At 48.2% G+C, this 16,460-nt stretch overlaps 1 protein-coding gene across 1 annotated transcript in view; it reads right to left on the reverse strand.

Annotated features, from left to right (window-relative positions):
* Positions 1-670: 670 nt before the first annotated feature.
* Positions 671-16,460, reverse strand: part of COL4A6 (collagen, type IV, alpha 6) — a 289,911-nt gene continuing 274,121 nt past the window's right edge. Inside the window, exons 34-46 of the mRNA XM_012644755.1 lie at positions 16,084-16,158; positions 15,435-15,542; positions 15,234-15,341; positions 14,570-14,641; positions 14,127-14,252; positions 9,700-9,816; positions 9,221-9,382; positions 8,953-9,051; positions 7,303-7,449; positions 6,727-6,843; positions 5,590-5,781; positions 4,579-4,865; positions 671-2,288 (exon numbers count right to left, since the gene is read on the reverse strand). Of these exons, the coding sequence (XP_012500209.1) occupies positions 2,028-2,288; positions 4,579-4,865; positions 5,590-5,781; positions 6,727-6,843; positions 7,303-7,449; positions 8,953-9,051; positions 9,221-9,382; positions 9,700-9,816; positions 14,127-14,252; positions 14,570-14,641; positions 15,234-15,341; positions 15,435-15,542; positions 16,084-16,158 (1,871 nt within the window). The 3' untranslated portion in view covers positions 671-2,027. The remainder of the gene's footprint in view (positions 2,289-4,578; positions 4,866-5,589; positions 5,782-6,726; positions 6,844-7,302; positions 7,450-8,952; positions 9,052-9,220; positions 9,383-9,699; positions 9,817-14,126; positions 14,253-14,569; positions 14,642-15,233; positions 15,342-15,434; positions 15,543-16,083; positions 16,159-16,460) is intronic.

Genomic DNA, 16,460 nt, shown 5'->3' on the forward strand with positions numbered 1-16,460 from the left:
CCTTTTAACTTGTCTTCATTCTACTCCCATCCTTAACTGACTCCCAAGGAAAGCCAGCAATTGGGATTTGGAAGCTAGCACCAAACCTATTCACTTAGTTTCCTGAGATTCCATGTTTTTCTTTTTTTTTTTCCAGCAGGTAATATATTCCAGTGGTTTAAAATTCAAAAGATGCAAAATGGTATTCAGTGAAATGTTTCTCCCTCCCATAGGTTAGTTCCTATCCCTGAAAGCTTCCAATGTTATTTCTTGTTTATCCTTCCAGAGTATATATTTTATGCATATATAAATATATGCACACACACATTATAGAGAGAGCAAGCACACGCACTTAGATTTGATTTTAATGACTTTAACATTTCTCTACTTTTGATTTATCTGTAAATGATCCCGAGGCCACAGAAGTATGGAAAATTTCTTTCTTGAACCCTACCATATCATGGGAATAAAAGCAAGCGTAGGCTTATCTTGAAACAGGCTGGGGGTTTGTTGACCATTAGGGGACTCCTTTGGCCCTTTGACTTTGATCATCATGTACTTTTTTCCTACCTCAGTGTTTTGTTATAGAGCTCGACTTGCAGTAACAGGAATCCCCAAGGCTCTGAGGGGGACTCATAAATTGTTGTGATATGGACACTAGAAAAGTTTTCATCAAAGAATGTCAAGAGAGTCAAATGTTCATATTTATTTTATTTGCTATGTACAAAGCTGACACTGTGCTTATTACTTAGCTAGGAGGTGAAGATAATAACTCAGATTACACTGGTTATGCTTTGTCTGTGTTGGCACAGTTTACATAATACTTAAGGATACAGAATCACCTGGAAGGAACTGCCTCATGTCAACCTAGCTGCGTTCTGGGGAACTGGTAATTAAAGAAAATGTCTCAAACAAATCCCCCCAAACAGAATACAATGTACTTTATAGCCAACTTAGGCTTGCTTTAGCTCTGCTAACTGCTCAAGAGAGGAGTGTGCTAAATTTTTATGAGGTTTTAAAAACATATTAAAATAGTTTAACAGGCTACCTGTGAAAGAGCAGTTGGATGACCACTTTAACAGAAAGTCTCTAACAGCCTCAGAATGCAAAGGAACCAACACACTGCAGCTTTACTTTGCCACATTGCACACATCTGGATGGCATTTGGAATAAACAGGGCCTTCAGAGAAGTCAGGACATGGAATTTACCTTTTTGTTCCTGGAGTCAAAAGCAAAATTCACACCTCCCTACCCATCCTCCCCTCTACCCCCGGCCCAGGAAAAAGGGCTGTGGTTCTCATTTCCTTTCATGGGCTTGGCCACATTTGTTGCATCCTCTGCTGTACTTTGGACCAGGCCAAGTCCTCTGTCTCTGGCTGGGGAGGGTGCCCGCAAGGAGGAAGTGATTTTTCTAGGACTGTGTGATGTCAATGAGGCCCTCTCACCTGCTGGCCCTCAAGCCTCCCTAAACGATGTGGAGCCCAGTCTTGCTCACTCTGGAAGGAGTCAAAGCTCATTCTGGGCTACTGGCTAGCACCTCGTTCCAGTTCCGTTGCCTGCCTAGACACAATGGGCCTCCTTGGAGAGTGAGGGCTCGTCCTAGGCAGACTTGAGCCATCCATGAATGTTCAGCAAGAGATTTTTCTTTTTAATGTGGAAACACCGGGTTTTGGTTTAAGCTAAATAACATGCAGTGACCCCTGGACATGAAGAAATGACTCATTAGCCATTATGAAGAGCTTTCTGACCGAGACAGTGAGGAACTAGAGACCCAGAAAATCTTTCTGAGGTAGCCACAAATAGTCACACGAACATCCAAATCCAATGGTAGCACCAGGTCGAGTGAAATGGGCCAGCAGAAGTGAGCAGGGTGGGCTCATCTATTGGGCCTGAGGGTTTGGGTGACCAGTGTCCAGCAGTCCAGCCCAAGTGAGACTCCAATGTACAGCTTGACAGGGCTCTGGTCTTCCTCTTCAGACCATTCAGGCTTGTGAGGTGACTGTTGTGAGCGGGAGGGGAGGGCAAGGGGCAGAGTGGCGGGCGCCGCCCTACAGGCTTTTCATACACACCTGGCAGCGGCTGACCCGGGTGTGGAGCTGCCCGGCTTTCAGCGTTTCAGACACGGGCTCCTCCCCAAACTGCTGCCTCTCCTCCACCGTCGTCAGCCAGAAACTGTACTTGTTGGCAAAGTAATGGCAGGTGCCTCGGGCACCACTGCACTCGATGAAAGGAGTGGCCCGAAAGTCCTCCAGGCAGGAGCCAGGCGAGACCAAGGACTGGCCCCCGCCCTCGGCACCGGCAGCAGTGTGCTGAAACAGACAGGGCCATGTGTGAGCTGCGCCTGCCGGGGGTTGGCACGGGCAGGTGACAGGTGCTCTGCTCCTATGGGAGGGCACGTGTGCTCCGTCCCCAAGCCCTGGTCCCTTGGCTCGGCTCCAGCTTCCAGCCAGCATACCACGAGCTGTGTTTTAGGGGTAGGGGCTGTTCATCCTCCCTCGTAGCAGCCTCCAGGGCCAAGAATGCCCCCTCCAAGCTCCCTAGCGACCTCCTATTCCAACCCGCGTTTCCCAAAGTGCCGCTGTCCCACTGAGTTCAGAGGTGTGTTAGGTGCCCCCTCCCCAATTTCCATGGCCAAATGAATCTGAGAAAGGCCAAAGTAAGGAAAATGCAGTAGGTTTGTGGACTGTAGTTCTCAGAGGTCTCTGTCTACTGTGCATGGTACTCTAAGAAGGGAAAGGGCATGCAATATTCCACACACGGGTTCCACCATGGCCCCCCGTCTCCAGTGTTATCTGTCGCTAGCTCTTACTTTGAAGTTACCTTTATTAGAACGACTTATATTTTCAATCTGTGCCATACCCTTTAGGGTGACATGTAGTGTTCATTACCTGCTGAATAAAAGTGGGTCTCATTGGCCTAAACGTCCTGGCTGTCACTTCAGAGGGCTCCCGCAGCATTCAGTCTTAGGGCTACTGTGAGCTGCTAGTCTCCAGTCACTGTACTCACGGACAGCAGCCCCCGTCTGTCCACGCCACCCTCCCTTCACCTTAGCTGGGTCATCATCGGGACCACAGGAGGTGGGGAAGAGGCCTGAGACACATCCGAGTCAGCAAATGGCCAACGGAACAAATGCCCAAGTTGGGCACACAGGGACCCGTTACTTTGCAGAACTTTAAGAGAAGGAGAGTCTCCATGTGACCTTTCAAGTGGCCTTTCCTGATAACTGAAGCATCAAGGTTTCCCTCACTTTGACCCTGAGAATCAAAAACTTCCTAAAACACATGACGCATGTTCCTGCTTTACTAAGTAGCAGATGTTGTACATTTTTAACTTTGCAGATGACGCTGGTCTTGTCATTGTCAATGTCAGTTTTGTGTGAGGCGATTATGCAAGAGCCCCATACCAAGGGGTGCAGCTTGCAGAATGATTGGGCCTCCCTCGAATCATTTTCTCCCTCTTTTCTCCTGTTTAGTAGGCATGTTTCATTGCTTCAAGATGCCTTACTAGGCAGTCCAAATTCTCACCCTTACACATTTTCAGGAAAAAAATATTCTAGTATGTTATAATTTTGTGTAGAGTAAAGACATTCTGAATAACGACTAAGAACTCTCCATGAGCAAAGCACGTGAGATTTTTTTTGTACACAGCCTTCCTACCATTTCTTATAGAAACTTGTGGGTCTTTTCTCCTCATTTCCTGGTCTGGGTGGTGGACAGGACAGAATGACAGGTGAGGTGATTCTGAATGACACTGGGATAACCTGCCCAGTGCGCAAAGACAGAGAATAACAAGGAAGTACCTTTCCCTGGGTAGGTACACTCATGTGAGGGAGCCTGCAGCCTTGGGAATTCTTGAAAGACACTCTGTCACCATCTCACCCTGACAATTCAGCAGACAAGCTCTGGCGAGGCAAGGTACTTCACTGGGTGCCACAGTGGTTTTCCCTGGGCATTGTCCTGGCCCTAAACCTGACCTTTCATCTGATGAAATGGCCTGAGGTATTCACGAGCTCTCATGGGAGGGACTCGATGCCTCCTTGGGTTACAGCGTGGCTGGCCACTGCCTTCCCATGGAAATGGAGAGGCAGCAAAAATGCCAGCCAGAATGTAAAAAGATAGCATGCTCTCATCCGAGCCTTTCGGGAGGAGATGGCAGTGGCCAGAGGGGTCTGGGAGGGTGGGGAGAAGAGGCAGTGCCATGGCTGGCCTGACCAGGGAGAGTGTGTCCTGGCCCTGAGTAGGGACAGCCTCTCCCTTGCTGTCCCCCCCCCCATCATAGTGTGTTTTGTCCTTCGCTTGGTTGTGGCATAACTGACGCAGGCATACAGATGATAGGGCCTTGGCCTGTGATTCATAGGTATTCTCACCCTGAACCACTGGGTGCAAATTGCTGTCTTCCCCCCACGCCCATAACTACCCATTTTTCACACAGAATAGGGCTGTCTGGTCTTTAGCCAAGCCCAGACCAAGCATTTTCTCTCCTTTCAAACTCTGTGCTTTCTCCCTAGTGTCCCTTGAGCCCAGGAACCAGTCCAAGAGGCCCTCCCAGAGCTCCCCCACCCCGCCTCTATACGCAGGAGGGGGCAGTGCGGAGCCTTACCATGAGGAAGGAGTACCCAATCCAGAGGCTGCGCCAGCCCAGGGGGCACTGTGGGATGGTGATGTCCTGGCTGTGCACAGCAATGGCCTGTGAGGGCGCCTCGCACACAGAGCAGCGGCTGATGTACTGGGGAATCTGGGCCTGGCCGACGGGCATCATGGGGATGGGGGCAGTGGTGGAGAGCCAGTAGGATTTATCGTTGCGCCTGGCATAGTGGCACACTTCGTTGATGTTGCAGTAGATGAAGGGCATGGTGCTGAAGCGGGGTAGGCAGGAGCCAGCAAACCCTGGAAGGAGAGACGGTGGGCAAGGGCAGGTGAGGCCTGGCTGAGGGGCAAGGCGCCAGGAACCGACTTCGATGGTGGTTTGAGTTTACATGCAACCGTTTGTACCAGACCAGGGCAGCCCCCTCCTTCAAGCCTGTAACATCGTAGACATGCTGAAGTTATGTCGATCAAATCCTATTTTAAATGCACCAGGGGAGTTTGATAATGACAAGAATCTTTTTATAAACTGAATAATTACTCCCTAATTAGTTTACTTTGTAAAACCAGCATTTAATTGGGTGGGTCTGCCTTTAAGAGTTAGCGGAACTACAGACAATACAATTAATTCTTGGGTAATCATCATTGCCCTGCAGATCATATTATTACTACTACTAATCACTAACATTGAATGGATGCTTAAATGCCAAACATTGTTCTAAGCGTTTTACATCGGGTGATTCATGTACTCCTTACGCTACCCTGTGTGATGACAGGTATTAGATTAGCTTTATTTGTTCCATTAAGGAGGAAGTAGAAGCTTAGAGAGGTTGAATAACTTGCCCAGGGTACACGGCTAGTAAGTGGTAGAGTCAGAATTGAACCCAGATCTGCCTGACTCCAGAGCTGGTGTTTGTAACCCATTACACAACAGTGGGCCCACCAAGGGCTGGGAGGAGAAAGGAGGTTGGCTGTTGGTCCTTGTGGGGACAGGTGGCTAGGGCTGGCTGTCAGAACCGATACCTACCCAGGTCCTGGTTGTGGGCTTTCTCCTGCCCCTCCACGAACAGCAAGCTGTAACCCACCCACAGCTGGCTCATCCCGACAGGACACAGGGGCACCTGTTCTGACTGGCTGTGCTTCACCAATGTGTAGCCCACTCTCACGCTCTGGCCAGGCATTCCGGGCCTCCCGAAGCGGCCTTGCTGCCCTGGAGCTCCTGAGAAGGAGAGTGCATAAAAGGTAAGCGTGGTGCATGCAGCTAATGGTAACATCAGCCACCCGCTTTGTGCCACGCACTGTGCAAAGCACATTATGTACATGCGCTATCTCACTCGGTCCTCATGGTGACCCCAATTTGTAGATGAAGACGCGGAGGCTCAGAAGTCCCATAGCTAGTAAGTGGTGGAGCTAGAACTCCAACTCGGCTGTATCCGGCTAGAGTCCCCATTTTTAAAAGTGCATTATCTGGTGTCCCTCCCACTGCCACCTGGCCTTGGCTTCTCTCTGAGTGGGGAAGAGGAGGTGGAGCAGGGCACTTCTGGGGTCCAGCCTTGCAGGTCCTCATAGGTGGTAACTAAGTATTAATAGCTGCTGAATCAGAGGCGCTGGAAGCAGAGTTAGGACTAGCAGGGCAAAATCTCGCCCTCCTCTCTTGCCCATGGCAGACATGGCTAATCAATCGCAACACTGTCCTACAGAGCCTCAGAACTGGTCTCTACTCAGGACAACTGATTCGCCATCCCTGATGTAAAATGGGAGGTAAATAGCAGAGGTACATGGGCAGCCACACCTTATCTCAAATGTTGTTAGCCCTTAGACTACCCCCTCCCATGCCTGCCAGGATCCCTGGGGAGACGAGGTGAGGTGCAAGGCAGAGGGCTGTGCTGTAGTATAGTATAGAGTCAGAGCTCTTAGGAGCTGGAAGAGATCGAGAAAAGGATTTGGAAGAGTCCTTTGCCTTCTGGAATGTAGGGCATTCCTTCCCAGGCTTGGAGGGTGGTAGGGAGTGAATGGCTCAGTTTTTGAGCCGCCTAGTAGTGTCAGGCTCTACTGCCAGGTTTACTAAGTCTCTGATTTGGTTTTTTTTTTTCTTTTTTTAACTCCTACTCTAGCCTCAAACCCTCACAGAAGCTTTCTGCCCCCTAATGTCACATCACCACACCTTCAAATCCTGGAGGGCCTTGCAGTCCGGGGAGACCAGGATCGCCAAGAGCCCCAGGCAGGCCAGGGAGCCCGCTGGGACCATCTTTGCCTGGGATGCCAGGTAAACCTTTGGGGCCTGCAGGAGAGAAAGCCCACAGCGGGTAATCAAAGTAGAGGGTCCCGAGGCGCCTTCCCTGGGAAAGGGGAGTTGTATGTCATGCCCAAGACTCGCCAGGAGAGGGCACACCGTTCATCAGGGCAGCAGCCTGCCTGGGGTAGTCAGTTCACAGGGGCCTTTCTGAGCCCCTTCGCACTCACTTCCTCCTCCTTCCCTCTCATCCTCCAGCAATGCTGAGCAGTACGCAGGGCAACTGCTGCTGTCCCATATCAGAAATGAGGACACTGCTCCAGTTGGGGCAAAGCCGGGATTAGAAGCCAGGTTTCCTATCCCCCGGGCCTGGGCTTTCGCCAGTGCCTAGTGTGGCCACTTATCCACCACCACACTCCCTCCATCTCTCTGCAGCACTTTAGACAGGGACGGGCAGTCCAGAGCAGCGGCCCTGCTCTGCCCACGCATTCTCTAAAGCCTCCTCACCTCGTAGGCCCACAGGGCCTAGAACCCCAGGGTCCCCTGTGAGGCCAGGAATGCCATCGATGCCTGGTAGACCCAAGGGTCCAGGAGGAACCTGGACAGCTTCTGCAATTGGTGTTTTTCCAGGAGCACCTCGGGGGCCAGAAAAGCCTGTGGGCAGGTGGGGGAAATGGGAATGTCAGGCCGAGTCAGAAGAGGCCAGGGTGGGGCCCTGGGAACCTTCATTTCTGTCTTGTAATCACTAGCTTCATGCCCTTTCTGTTTGTCCCCCTAGATCCCTCCAGGATGGCTCTCGCCACCCAATGTCCATCTATGTCCCCAGTGTCTTGTTAACTCTTTGAGGGCAGGGACTGGGTCATATTCATCCTCTCTCTTGAGGGCCCAGTAGGTGGCAGGTAGTCAGGAAATATTTGTTGCCAATATGGTGGGCTGAGCCTTTGCTCAGGGACAGGGTGGTTGGTTTCCTCAATCGCTGATCAGAACACAGTGACAAGGAGGCTGAGGGGATGTGCCCAACCCCAGAGGTTCAGTTGGAATCACAGCCTAGGAGCCCAACCCCAGCTAGCTGCCTTACTAACAGTACACTTTGCTTACTAAGTCATTGGACAAGTAGTTCTCGAGGGCTTATTATGTGGCTGGTAGATCGGGGGACAGAGCAGTAAATAAGACCTTTATGAAGATTATGGTAAACATGAACATGCATAAATACCATTAATCTCAGGGCAAGTTGTGAGAAGTATTATGGAAGAAGAGAATACTGTAGTGACAGTGGGAGGGAGAAGGTGATATGGGGTGGAGGAATCTGCTTTAGAGAGAAAGAAATCAGTGGCCTTTCATATAAGCAGTGACATTTAAACTGAGACCATTAAAACATTAGAAGGAATTAGCCATTTGAAGAGTAGCAGGGCAAGCACACTTCAGGAAGTAGAGCTGGCATGTGCAAAGGCCCTGTGGTAGCCCAGGACTTGGTGTTTTTGGATAACTGCAAGAGGCCCGGGTGGCAGGGGCACAGTGAGCAGTAAGGGGAAAGGCTGCCGATAGGGATGAAGAGGGAGGTGTCACAAAGGGCTTTTGGGGCCACAGTTAGTTTATTCCTATCCCATGGGAAACCACTAGATGATTTATTTTTATAGGATTTCTCTGGGCCCTGTGTGGAAAAATGATTGTTGGGGTGGGGGAGGAAGGGCGCTGCATGAGAAATGGAGCCCTGGATGTGAGGGTAGTGGTGGAGGTGAGGTGAGGTGAGCAGATGCAAAGCACGCTTAGAAGGTACGACCCTCAGGGCTTGCTAATGTTGCCTGTGAGTGGGAGTGGGGGCAGCAAAGGATGGGAAGGATGGTTCCTTATTTCTGGATTGAGCGGATGGGTGGGTGGATGATCTGAGTGCAAACCCAATGCCCATTAATGCATAAGTAAAGCAGAGAGAGGAGGGCAGTGGCAGGATTCGTGGTGGCAGCAGTGGCCTTCAGTCCTGGGAGCTGATGGAGGCAGAAGTATCCCCAAAGTGGAGAGACTACCTCCCCGGAGGAGCTCGATCCAGCTGTTTCAGGCATCCAGGCTTTCTTGGTGTGGTGAGCCGTGAGTCCTGAAGGAACCTTACCCTAGGCCCCTTCCTCAAGTGCAGGATCAGCCCAGCCCGTGCTCTCAACTTACCTCTTGGCCCCGCCTTCCCCTTCATTCCGGGAAATCCTGGGTCTCCAGGTGGCCCAGCCTTGCCTGGAGTCCCCATGAAGCCAGGCTCACCTCTCGTGCCTGACAAAGTCCAAAGGAAGCAAGTCAGGCCCTGGCCTGGGAGGGGTGTGGGGAGGTAGAGACTAGGCAGGGGTGAGGTAGGGAAGAGCATTATCCACAGGGCTGCAGGAAGGGGCCATCTCTGACGGTGGAGTGGGGAAGGGCTGGGCAGCCAGCCGAGCAGCCATACCTTTCAGTCCTAGCTCTCCAGGGAGGCCAGAGAAACCTGGAACTCCTTGGTCTCCCTTGGGCCCTAGAGGGCCAGAAATTCCAGGGACGCCAGGGTCTCCGGGGTCACCTTGATCCGAGGATGGCCCAGGGGGACCTGGGGGCCCAGGGAGGCCTGGGCGGCCTACAGATAAGATTGGAAGAGGGATGAGGAGAACGTGAGCAGGAAGTGGTCACTGCTGAAAGCCTAGGCCTAGGCACTGATAGGAAGCCAAAGCCCTTTCCCAGGACAGAGCGTTTCCTCGCTGTCTGCAGGGTCCCAGTGCCCACACTTTCCCAAACCCTTTCAGCAAAATGCAGCCAATTCCAGTCCTCTGTGTCCTGGCTGGAGGTAATGATGTGTGGCCAAGCAGGCCCATGCATGCTTCGCAGTACACAGGACCTCCCCAAACGCCAGGTAAAGGGCAGCGGCCAGTCCTCCTCATGGCTTCCTGTCTTTACCTCGTTCTCCATCTAGGCCTGGTCGCCCGGGGTCACCAGGCTGTCCTGCTATGACTGAGGGCAAGGAGATGCCTGGGGCACCAGGGAGACCAGCAGGGCCTTGGAGACCTGGGAAACCTGCAAAGAATAAATAAAAGGGGCTAGATGGGCCCAGCAGAGGGCCAGGCTCTGTCAGAGAAAATGGAAGTTCACAAGGAGAAAATGGAAGCAGTCAGGTAGGCGCCAGACCAGAGACCGCCAGCAGAGGGCTCTTCTCCTCTCATCCTATCTTCCCGGCAAGCAAACACAAAGGACAGGGCTCAGAGAGACTCGCTCTTTCCAGCTGGAGCTGCATTTTATTGGGATAGAGCTGTGGAAAGTTCTAGCCCCCCAACTTTACTGCTAATGGAAATATTTTAGGCCAATTTCCCCAAAATCAGAAAGAAAAGAAGGCATGATTGAATACCTAGAAATTAAGTTTCCCAAGTGTTTTTAAACCTACTGTCTCTGTCAAACAACATTTCCTAAGTTAGCCGGTCTGTGTGATGCGGTGCAAGGGTTACAGACAGAGACAGGCCGCAGGCCCCAGCCAGTCAGAACAGATGCCGCCGATCAGAATGGAGGCCACAACAGTGCCGTCCCTTCCCGTGTCTTCTAGGGCTACCTTCTGGGGCATCTAGGCCAACTGGAAAATGATCTTTTATAGGTAACTCATGCTATTAGCCAAGTGATTGCCTAATTGCCTATAGAACAAATATGTCTGTACTAAATCCCTCCCCTGTTTTTGGCCAAAGAGAATAGTCATTTATTAGAGTAGATAAAGAATACTCGTTTGCTCAAATTTTAGTACTACTTTACAGGATTTCTCTTTGTGGAATGAATTCTATTATAATATGTTCGAAACCCAAACTTTGATCTAATTACAAAAGATTTATTTAATGTTCTGTCACATACACAGATGGTAATCTTGATGGGAAAACACATCAAAGCTATACATACAAATACAGACGTTCATATTATACACGTAGCATGGAAGAAATGTATTTCTTTGGCATATTCTAGAAGATATTCAAATGAAGACAGATTCAAGCTGGTTGATAAACTGTTCTCGTGGTTGAGCTTCTTATTTTTTTTTGTTTGTTTGTGACAAGAAAGTCCAAAAATGTTAATGCTGAATTTCTCACATTAACCTAAAAATATAGTAAATCCATGAAAACTTGTGAAAAGAAAGATGGTAGATTAATTCAGGTGTTTTTAAATAGAGAATTAATGAATTGAATCCTGAGGAAATCTAAGGAAGGAAAAATGAAATTTTGAGGAAAATCTCTCAATTATTTTAGGTTTGAAAAATTTTAAAAAATACAAAAAGAAAAACTAGTTGCAAAGCCACATTGGTGTTACTTGTGGCATTATCAGTTATGTCTTGGTGAACCTTTTTTTTTTTTTTTTTTTTTTGAGACAGAGTCTCACTGTTTTGCCCGGGGTAGAGTGCCGTGGCGTCAGCCTAGCTCACAGCAACCTCAAACTCCTGGGCTCAAGCAATCCTCCTGCCTCAGCCTCCCGAGTAGCTGGGACTACAGGCATGTGCCACCATGCCCGGCTAATTTTTTCTATATATTTTTAGTTGTCCAATTAATTTCTTTCTATTTTTAGTAGAGACGGGGTCTCGCTCTTGCTCAGGCTGGTTTCAAACTGAGCTCAAACAATCCGCCCGCCTCGGCCTCCCAGAAAGCTAGAATTGCAGGCGTGAGCCACCGCGCCCGGCCCTTGGTGAACCTTTGAAATATTTTTCTTTTTCCCCCGAGGTGAAAATCTGAAAAGAAAGACATATTGTATGTAGTTTTTTTCCTGAAAAGATAGCTTTATGTATATATATGTGTGTATATATATATATATATAGCTTATATATATAAGCTGAAATTATGCAAAACTAATAAACAAGACACCACACATCCACATATAATAGAGTAGGTGTGGGCAGCACACAGATTATAAAAGTTTCCATGGCAGTTTTTGTGAGCCTCCTCTTCTCTTTACCTGTTTCTTGATTTTATAATTACACCAATATGTGAGTATTATCAAATCGGAAAGAAGGCACTACTGAGCTCAAGTTGTGCTAAAATCTCATGTATTTCTTTGATTAAAAATAAAACACTTTAAATGAGCAGATGAAAATGCAAAATAGTCTATTTTTCTAACTCATTTCAGTGTCAAAGTCTTAAAAAAAAAACAAAACTAAATATACAAGCTGGGTGTGGTGGCTCAGGCCTGTAATCCCAGCACTTTGAGAGGCCAAGGCAGGAGGATCGCTTGAGGCCAGGAGTTTGAGACCAGCCTGGGCAACATAGCAAGACCCTATCTCTATAAAAATATGAAAGAATTAGCCAGGCATGGTAGTGTGTGCCTGTAGTCATAACTACTCAGGAGGCTGAGGCAGGAGGATTGCTTAGCTCAGGAGTTTGAGGCTGCAATGAGCTATGATTGAGCAACTGCACTCCAGCCTGGGCAACAGAGCAAGACCCTGTCTCAAAACAAACTAAATATACAAATGCAGCCTCTAAATATTTAGTGTAAATATGAAAACGGATGGTGTAATTACAAGTCATTCAGATAAAGGTATTGTAAGGAGAAAGATTCTATAAAGTTTTCTTAGGGGTAAATTTTCATTTTGTATTGACTTCCATTATCAAATCTAAGATAGGTTCCTGTGGGGGGGGATACGGCAAAGAAATTGTTTTAATTAGATATTGAGAGGATACAATAGAATATTTACAATAATTTATAAAGAACAATCCAGATACAACACCTGTGTTTCAATCACCCAATTTAAGGAAAAGAAGATAGTACTACCTTTCCATTTCTCTGTGTGTCCTCCACAGATTCCACCACCTTTCCTCCCTCTCAGAGGCCACTACTCCTGAATTTTGGGTTCATCAGCCCCTTCCTTTTCATCACAGTTTGACCATGTATATTTGTACCCCTAAACAATACATTGGTTGTGTTTGCTTAGTTTCTGAATGTTTATCAGTGGACTCATACCAAATGTGTTCCTCTGTGACATGGTTTATTTGCTCAGCATTATGTTCCTGAAATGGATCCATCTCGACATGTGCTGTTTACTACATTTATAATTGTGTTTTTATTACCCCAGATAGATAAAGGAGATGAATAATTTAATGACCAGTCAAGGTTTGAAAACCACAGGAAATGCCCCTGTTCTTCTCTCCAGTCCCCTCTTTCCCTATGTCCTATGAAAAAATCCACAGTCTTTCTGCAGACTGGGACCCTGCTTTGAACCCTTCCCTTCGAGAAGCTGCTGGCTTTCAGAAAAGAACAGGTTGGTGCAGACCAAAGGAAAGAGTAAACACAGAAACAGCAGATGCATCAATTCAAAGTGCAGCAGGAAAAATTAATACACGAATATGTTCCTGAAAAACATACGTACATTATACAAACATGCACGTAAATAAAGTGTGGTGAGATCTCAGGCCCGAGAGTGATGAGGATCAGAACATTTTGCAAATATGATTTCCCCAGGTAACATGTAATAACATAATAGCCAACATTTTTTGAGCACCTACTATGTGCCAGGCACTGAGCTTTTATATACATTACCTCACTCCTCATTGATTCCTCAAAACACCTATGAGGTAGGTTCTATTATTATGCCCATTTTATGGAAAAGAAAAACTAAGGGTTCATTTGAGATTGAGGGACAAGTAACTTCCTTGTTCAAAGTCATGTAGCTAGTGAGAAGTAGAGCTGGAAATTGAACCCATCTGGACTGACTTCAGAGCCCTTACTCTTAACCATGATGCTACACTGAATTCATTTCCTGGTTCACATTGAGTGGGATATATATATGGGTCCTCAGAACATTCCTAAGGGAAGTTGAGGAATGAAAATCCATTCTCACTTTTTGAGAAGTGGGATAATGGAGGCTCAGAAAGGGACTTCAGGCCGTGTGATGAATTGGGGGCCGAGATTAGGGTAGAACCTGCTTTCCAGTAAACCCAACAAATTCTAATTAAGTGCATGCTGTGGTCCTGTCGTGGGGAGACGTTTATTTTCTTAGTTTCAGGCTTCTTCCAGTAGCCACACTCTTTTGCCAGGGCCGTGGGAGTGCCATCCACAGTGGACACTGAGAAAATTCCAGCCAACCTCTAAGGGCTAAGTGGATGAACCCTGACCCTCAGGAGCATCATACCCAGGTGCTGGCCAAGTGCACAAGAGAGGCCCTGAGGCTAAGAGGAGCGGGAGGGAGTCTGGAGGCTAGAGGGGAGTTGGTGAACTGCTCCCTGACACCCCCTCTCTTTCTCAGCAGTCATTCCCACTGGGTTCTGAGACTCCCAGAGACATGAAGACATACACAGCCCAAGCCTGTGTGCTCCATGGCCGTGATGAGCCCCAAACCTGGCTTCTCTAAGGCCTGACTTGGGCTCACTTACCTCGACCACCTTTTTGTCCCTTTAGACCCGGCTTCCCTGGAGTTCCGATACCAATTCCTGGAGAACCTTTGTCCCCTTTGGGTCCAGGCAGACCGGCAGGCCCAGGCACTCCGGTAATACTGGGTCCTAGGAGGACATGCAGTGGGAAGGGACAGAGCTCAGCCGAGCTCAGTTGCCTGGGGCCTGAGAGGCCTGCTCACCACAAGAGGCAGAGTACTGAAGTAATAGGAAGGGGAGCTGATTTGGATAGAAGGACAAACCCCATCCTCTTTCCTCCCTGTATCAAGAGATCTCAAATTGGAGGCCGATAAGGAGATCCATGAGTCCAAGGATATGGGATATACCACAGTCAAGAATTCATGGCCAGCCCCTGCCAGGCTTCCGGGAGACCTGGTGCCCCAGGTAAGTGAGCCCTCCTCCTCACCTCTGAGGGTCTTCCTTACCTGGAGTGCCATGGGTGCCCTTAGTGCCTGGAAGCCCATTGAGTCCATGCAAACCAGGAAATCCAGGAAAGCCTGAGATGAAGGGAGAGAACATCACAAATGGCTCTAGCAACTCTGAATCAGGAAGGATCAGCACGAGGTAGCTACCTGCCCCCAGAGCATTGCAAGGTCCTCATTTTAAAGTCCTGGTCTTTCTTGAGGCATTACTCAATGCTCTAAGGGAGAACAGACCCCCCCTAACCTACACCCTACACTCTAGGTTCTCATGACTCTTATCAGAGACCAATACAGCTTTAAGGGTAGGATGTTAGCTAATTAGGTAACTTCAAGAAGAACTCAGAGTGGCAATGCCAAAACCTTGAGTTGCCAGCTCCTAGAGACTGGTTCTAGAAACTCGCTTCCCAATCTCTAAGTCAGGCAAAGGCTACATATGCCAGGGCAGTGACCTTCCTTGCTGACTCTTTGCTCCGTGGATAGTTCTCTTCTCATTCACGCTTGCCTGCCTTCATTCCTCTTCATCTTTCTTTCTCGCTATTGTTCATATGGCCCAGTGACTCCCCTGGGCCTGGCTTAACCCTAGATAGTATCTTCAGAGATAAAGTAGTTACTGTGGTTTATTGAGGGAAGGAAACTCTTCCTCACTGCCTGTTCCAAATATACATACCTTTGGGTCCTATTAAGCCAGGTAGTCCTAGGGGCCCAGTTACCCCTGCATGACCAGAGGAACCTGGAAGTCCTGGTTCTCCTCTCACACCTGCAATCCCGGGAAGTCCTGAATGTAAAACCAAGGCAGAAGTTCAGAATGGGACATGGCTTGAAGCTAATCGTAAGTCTTTCAGAATAAAGCTATTATGTGGCATGGTACCTGGGGAGCCAGGGAGGCCAACATCTCCAGAAATACCAATTTTCCCATCTTCACCTTTCTTTCCTGGGAAACCCACATCACCAGCTAGTCCGTCTTTTCCTTTTGCACCTGCAAAATAAATAAAAAAAAGTGCTGAGTGATGAGGCCACATTTCCAGCAGTGTGTTCCTCCATGGGAAAGGGAGGATTTTGAAATGCTGAGGGAGCTAGATCCAATGAAGAAACTCTGAAAAAGACAGTGGCAGCTGTCTTTACATTTGGCATGTGCCATCAAATTGAGAAGTAAGTAAACTTGTTCTTAGTGTCCCGCAGAAGTGGGGAAAATGGGTGGAAATGTTCAAGAAGCACAGTCTAGATAACAATCTATAAACTTAAGGGGTGGATGCCATTATCTCCAAGGTCTTTGCCAGCCTACGAGTCTTTTTTTTTTTTTTTTTTTTGAGACAGAGTCTCACTCTGTTGCCCTGGCTAGAGTGAGTGCAGCCTACGAGTCTTGAAGGAATAATAGGCTGGTTTGCTTGGAAACCTGTAGGAAGGAATTTTTCTGCACTGGATGGAAGTTGCAGAACTTGAGTCCCTTCAAAATTCTTTCCAATCCTCAGTTTTGAGAAGTCTATGAGGCACATGAGACAAAAATACTGTAGCCTTACCTTTAAATCCAGAGTCTCCACGTTGTCCCTTGGGTCCTGGGCTACCAGAAATTTCAAGCACTTGGCCTTGATCTCCTGGGGATACCAAGCCATTGTTTAAATGGTCAGGAGAAGCTATGGCTCATTTTGCACCAACAAGATCGTTTGAACACAAAATTGTTTTCAGATTCAAAGTAGCCAGAGGAGCTCCTTGGCAAAATTATCCACTGGATAAACGGTGGCCAATCACTATCCAGGAGCTGGGATGCTACCAGGCTACTGGCATGAAATGCTGCTACATACAGCATATCTCCATTGGGAAACACATCGCTTGGCTCGATATGAGCAGAGAAGATGGTAGGCATGGCCCTAAAACATCATCAGAATGGAAGAGTGAT

Source organism: Propithecus coquereli, unplaced genomic scaffold (assembly GCF_000956105.1).
Source record: "Propithecus coquereli isolate 6110/MARCELLA unplaced genomic scaffold, Pcoq_1.0 Scaffold104, whole genome shotgun sequence".
NCBI lineage: Eukaryota > Metazoa > Chordata > Mammalia > Primates > Indriidae > Propithecus > Propithecus coquereli.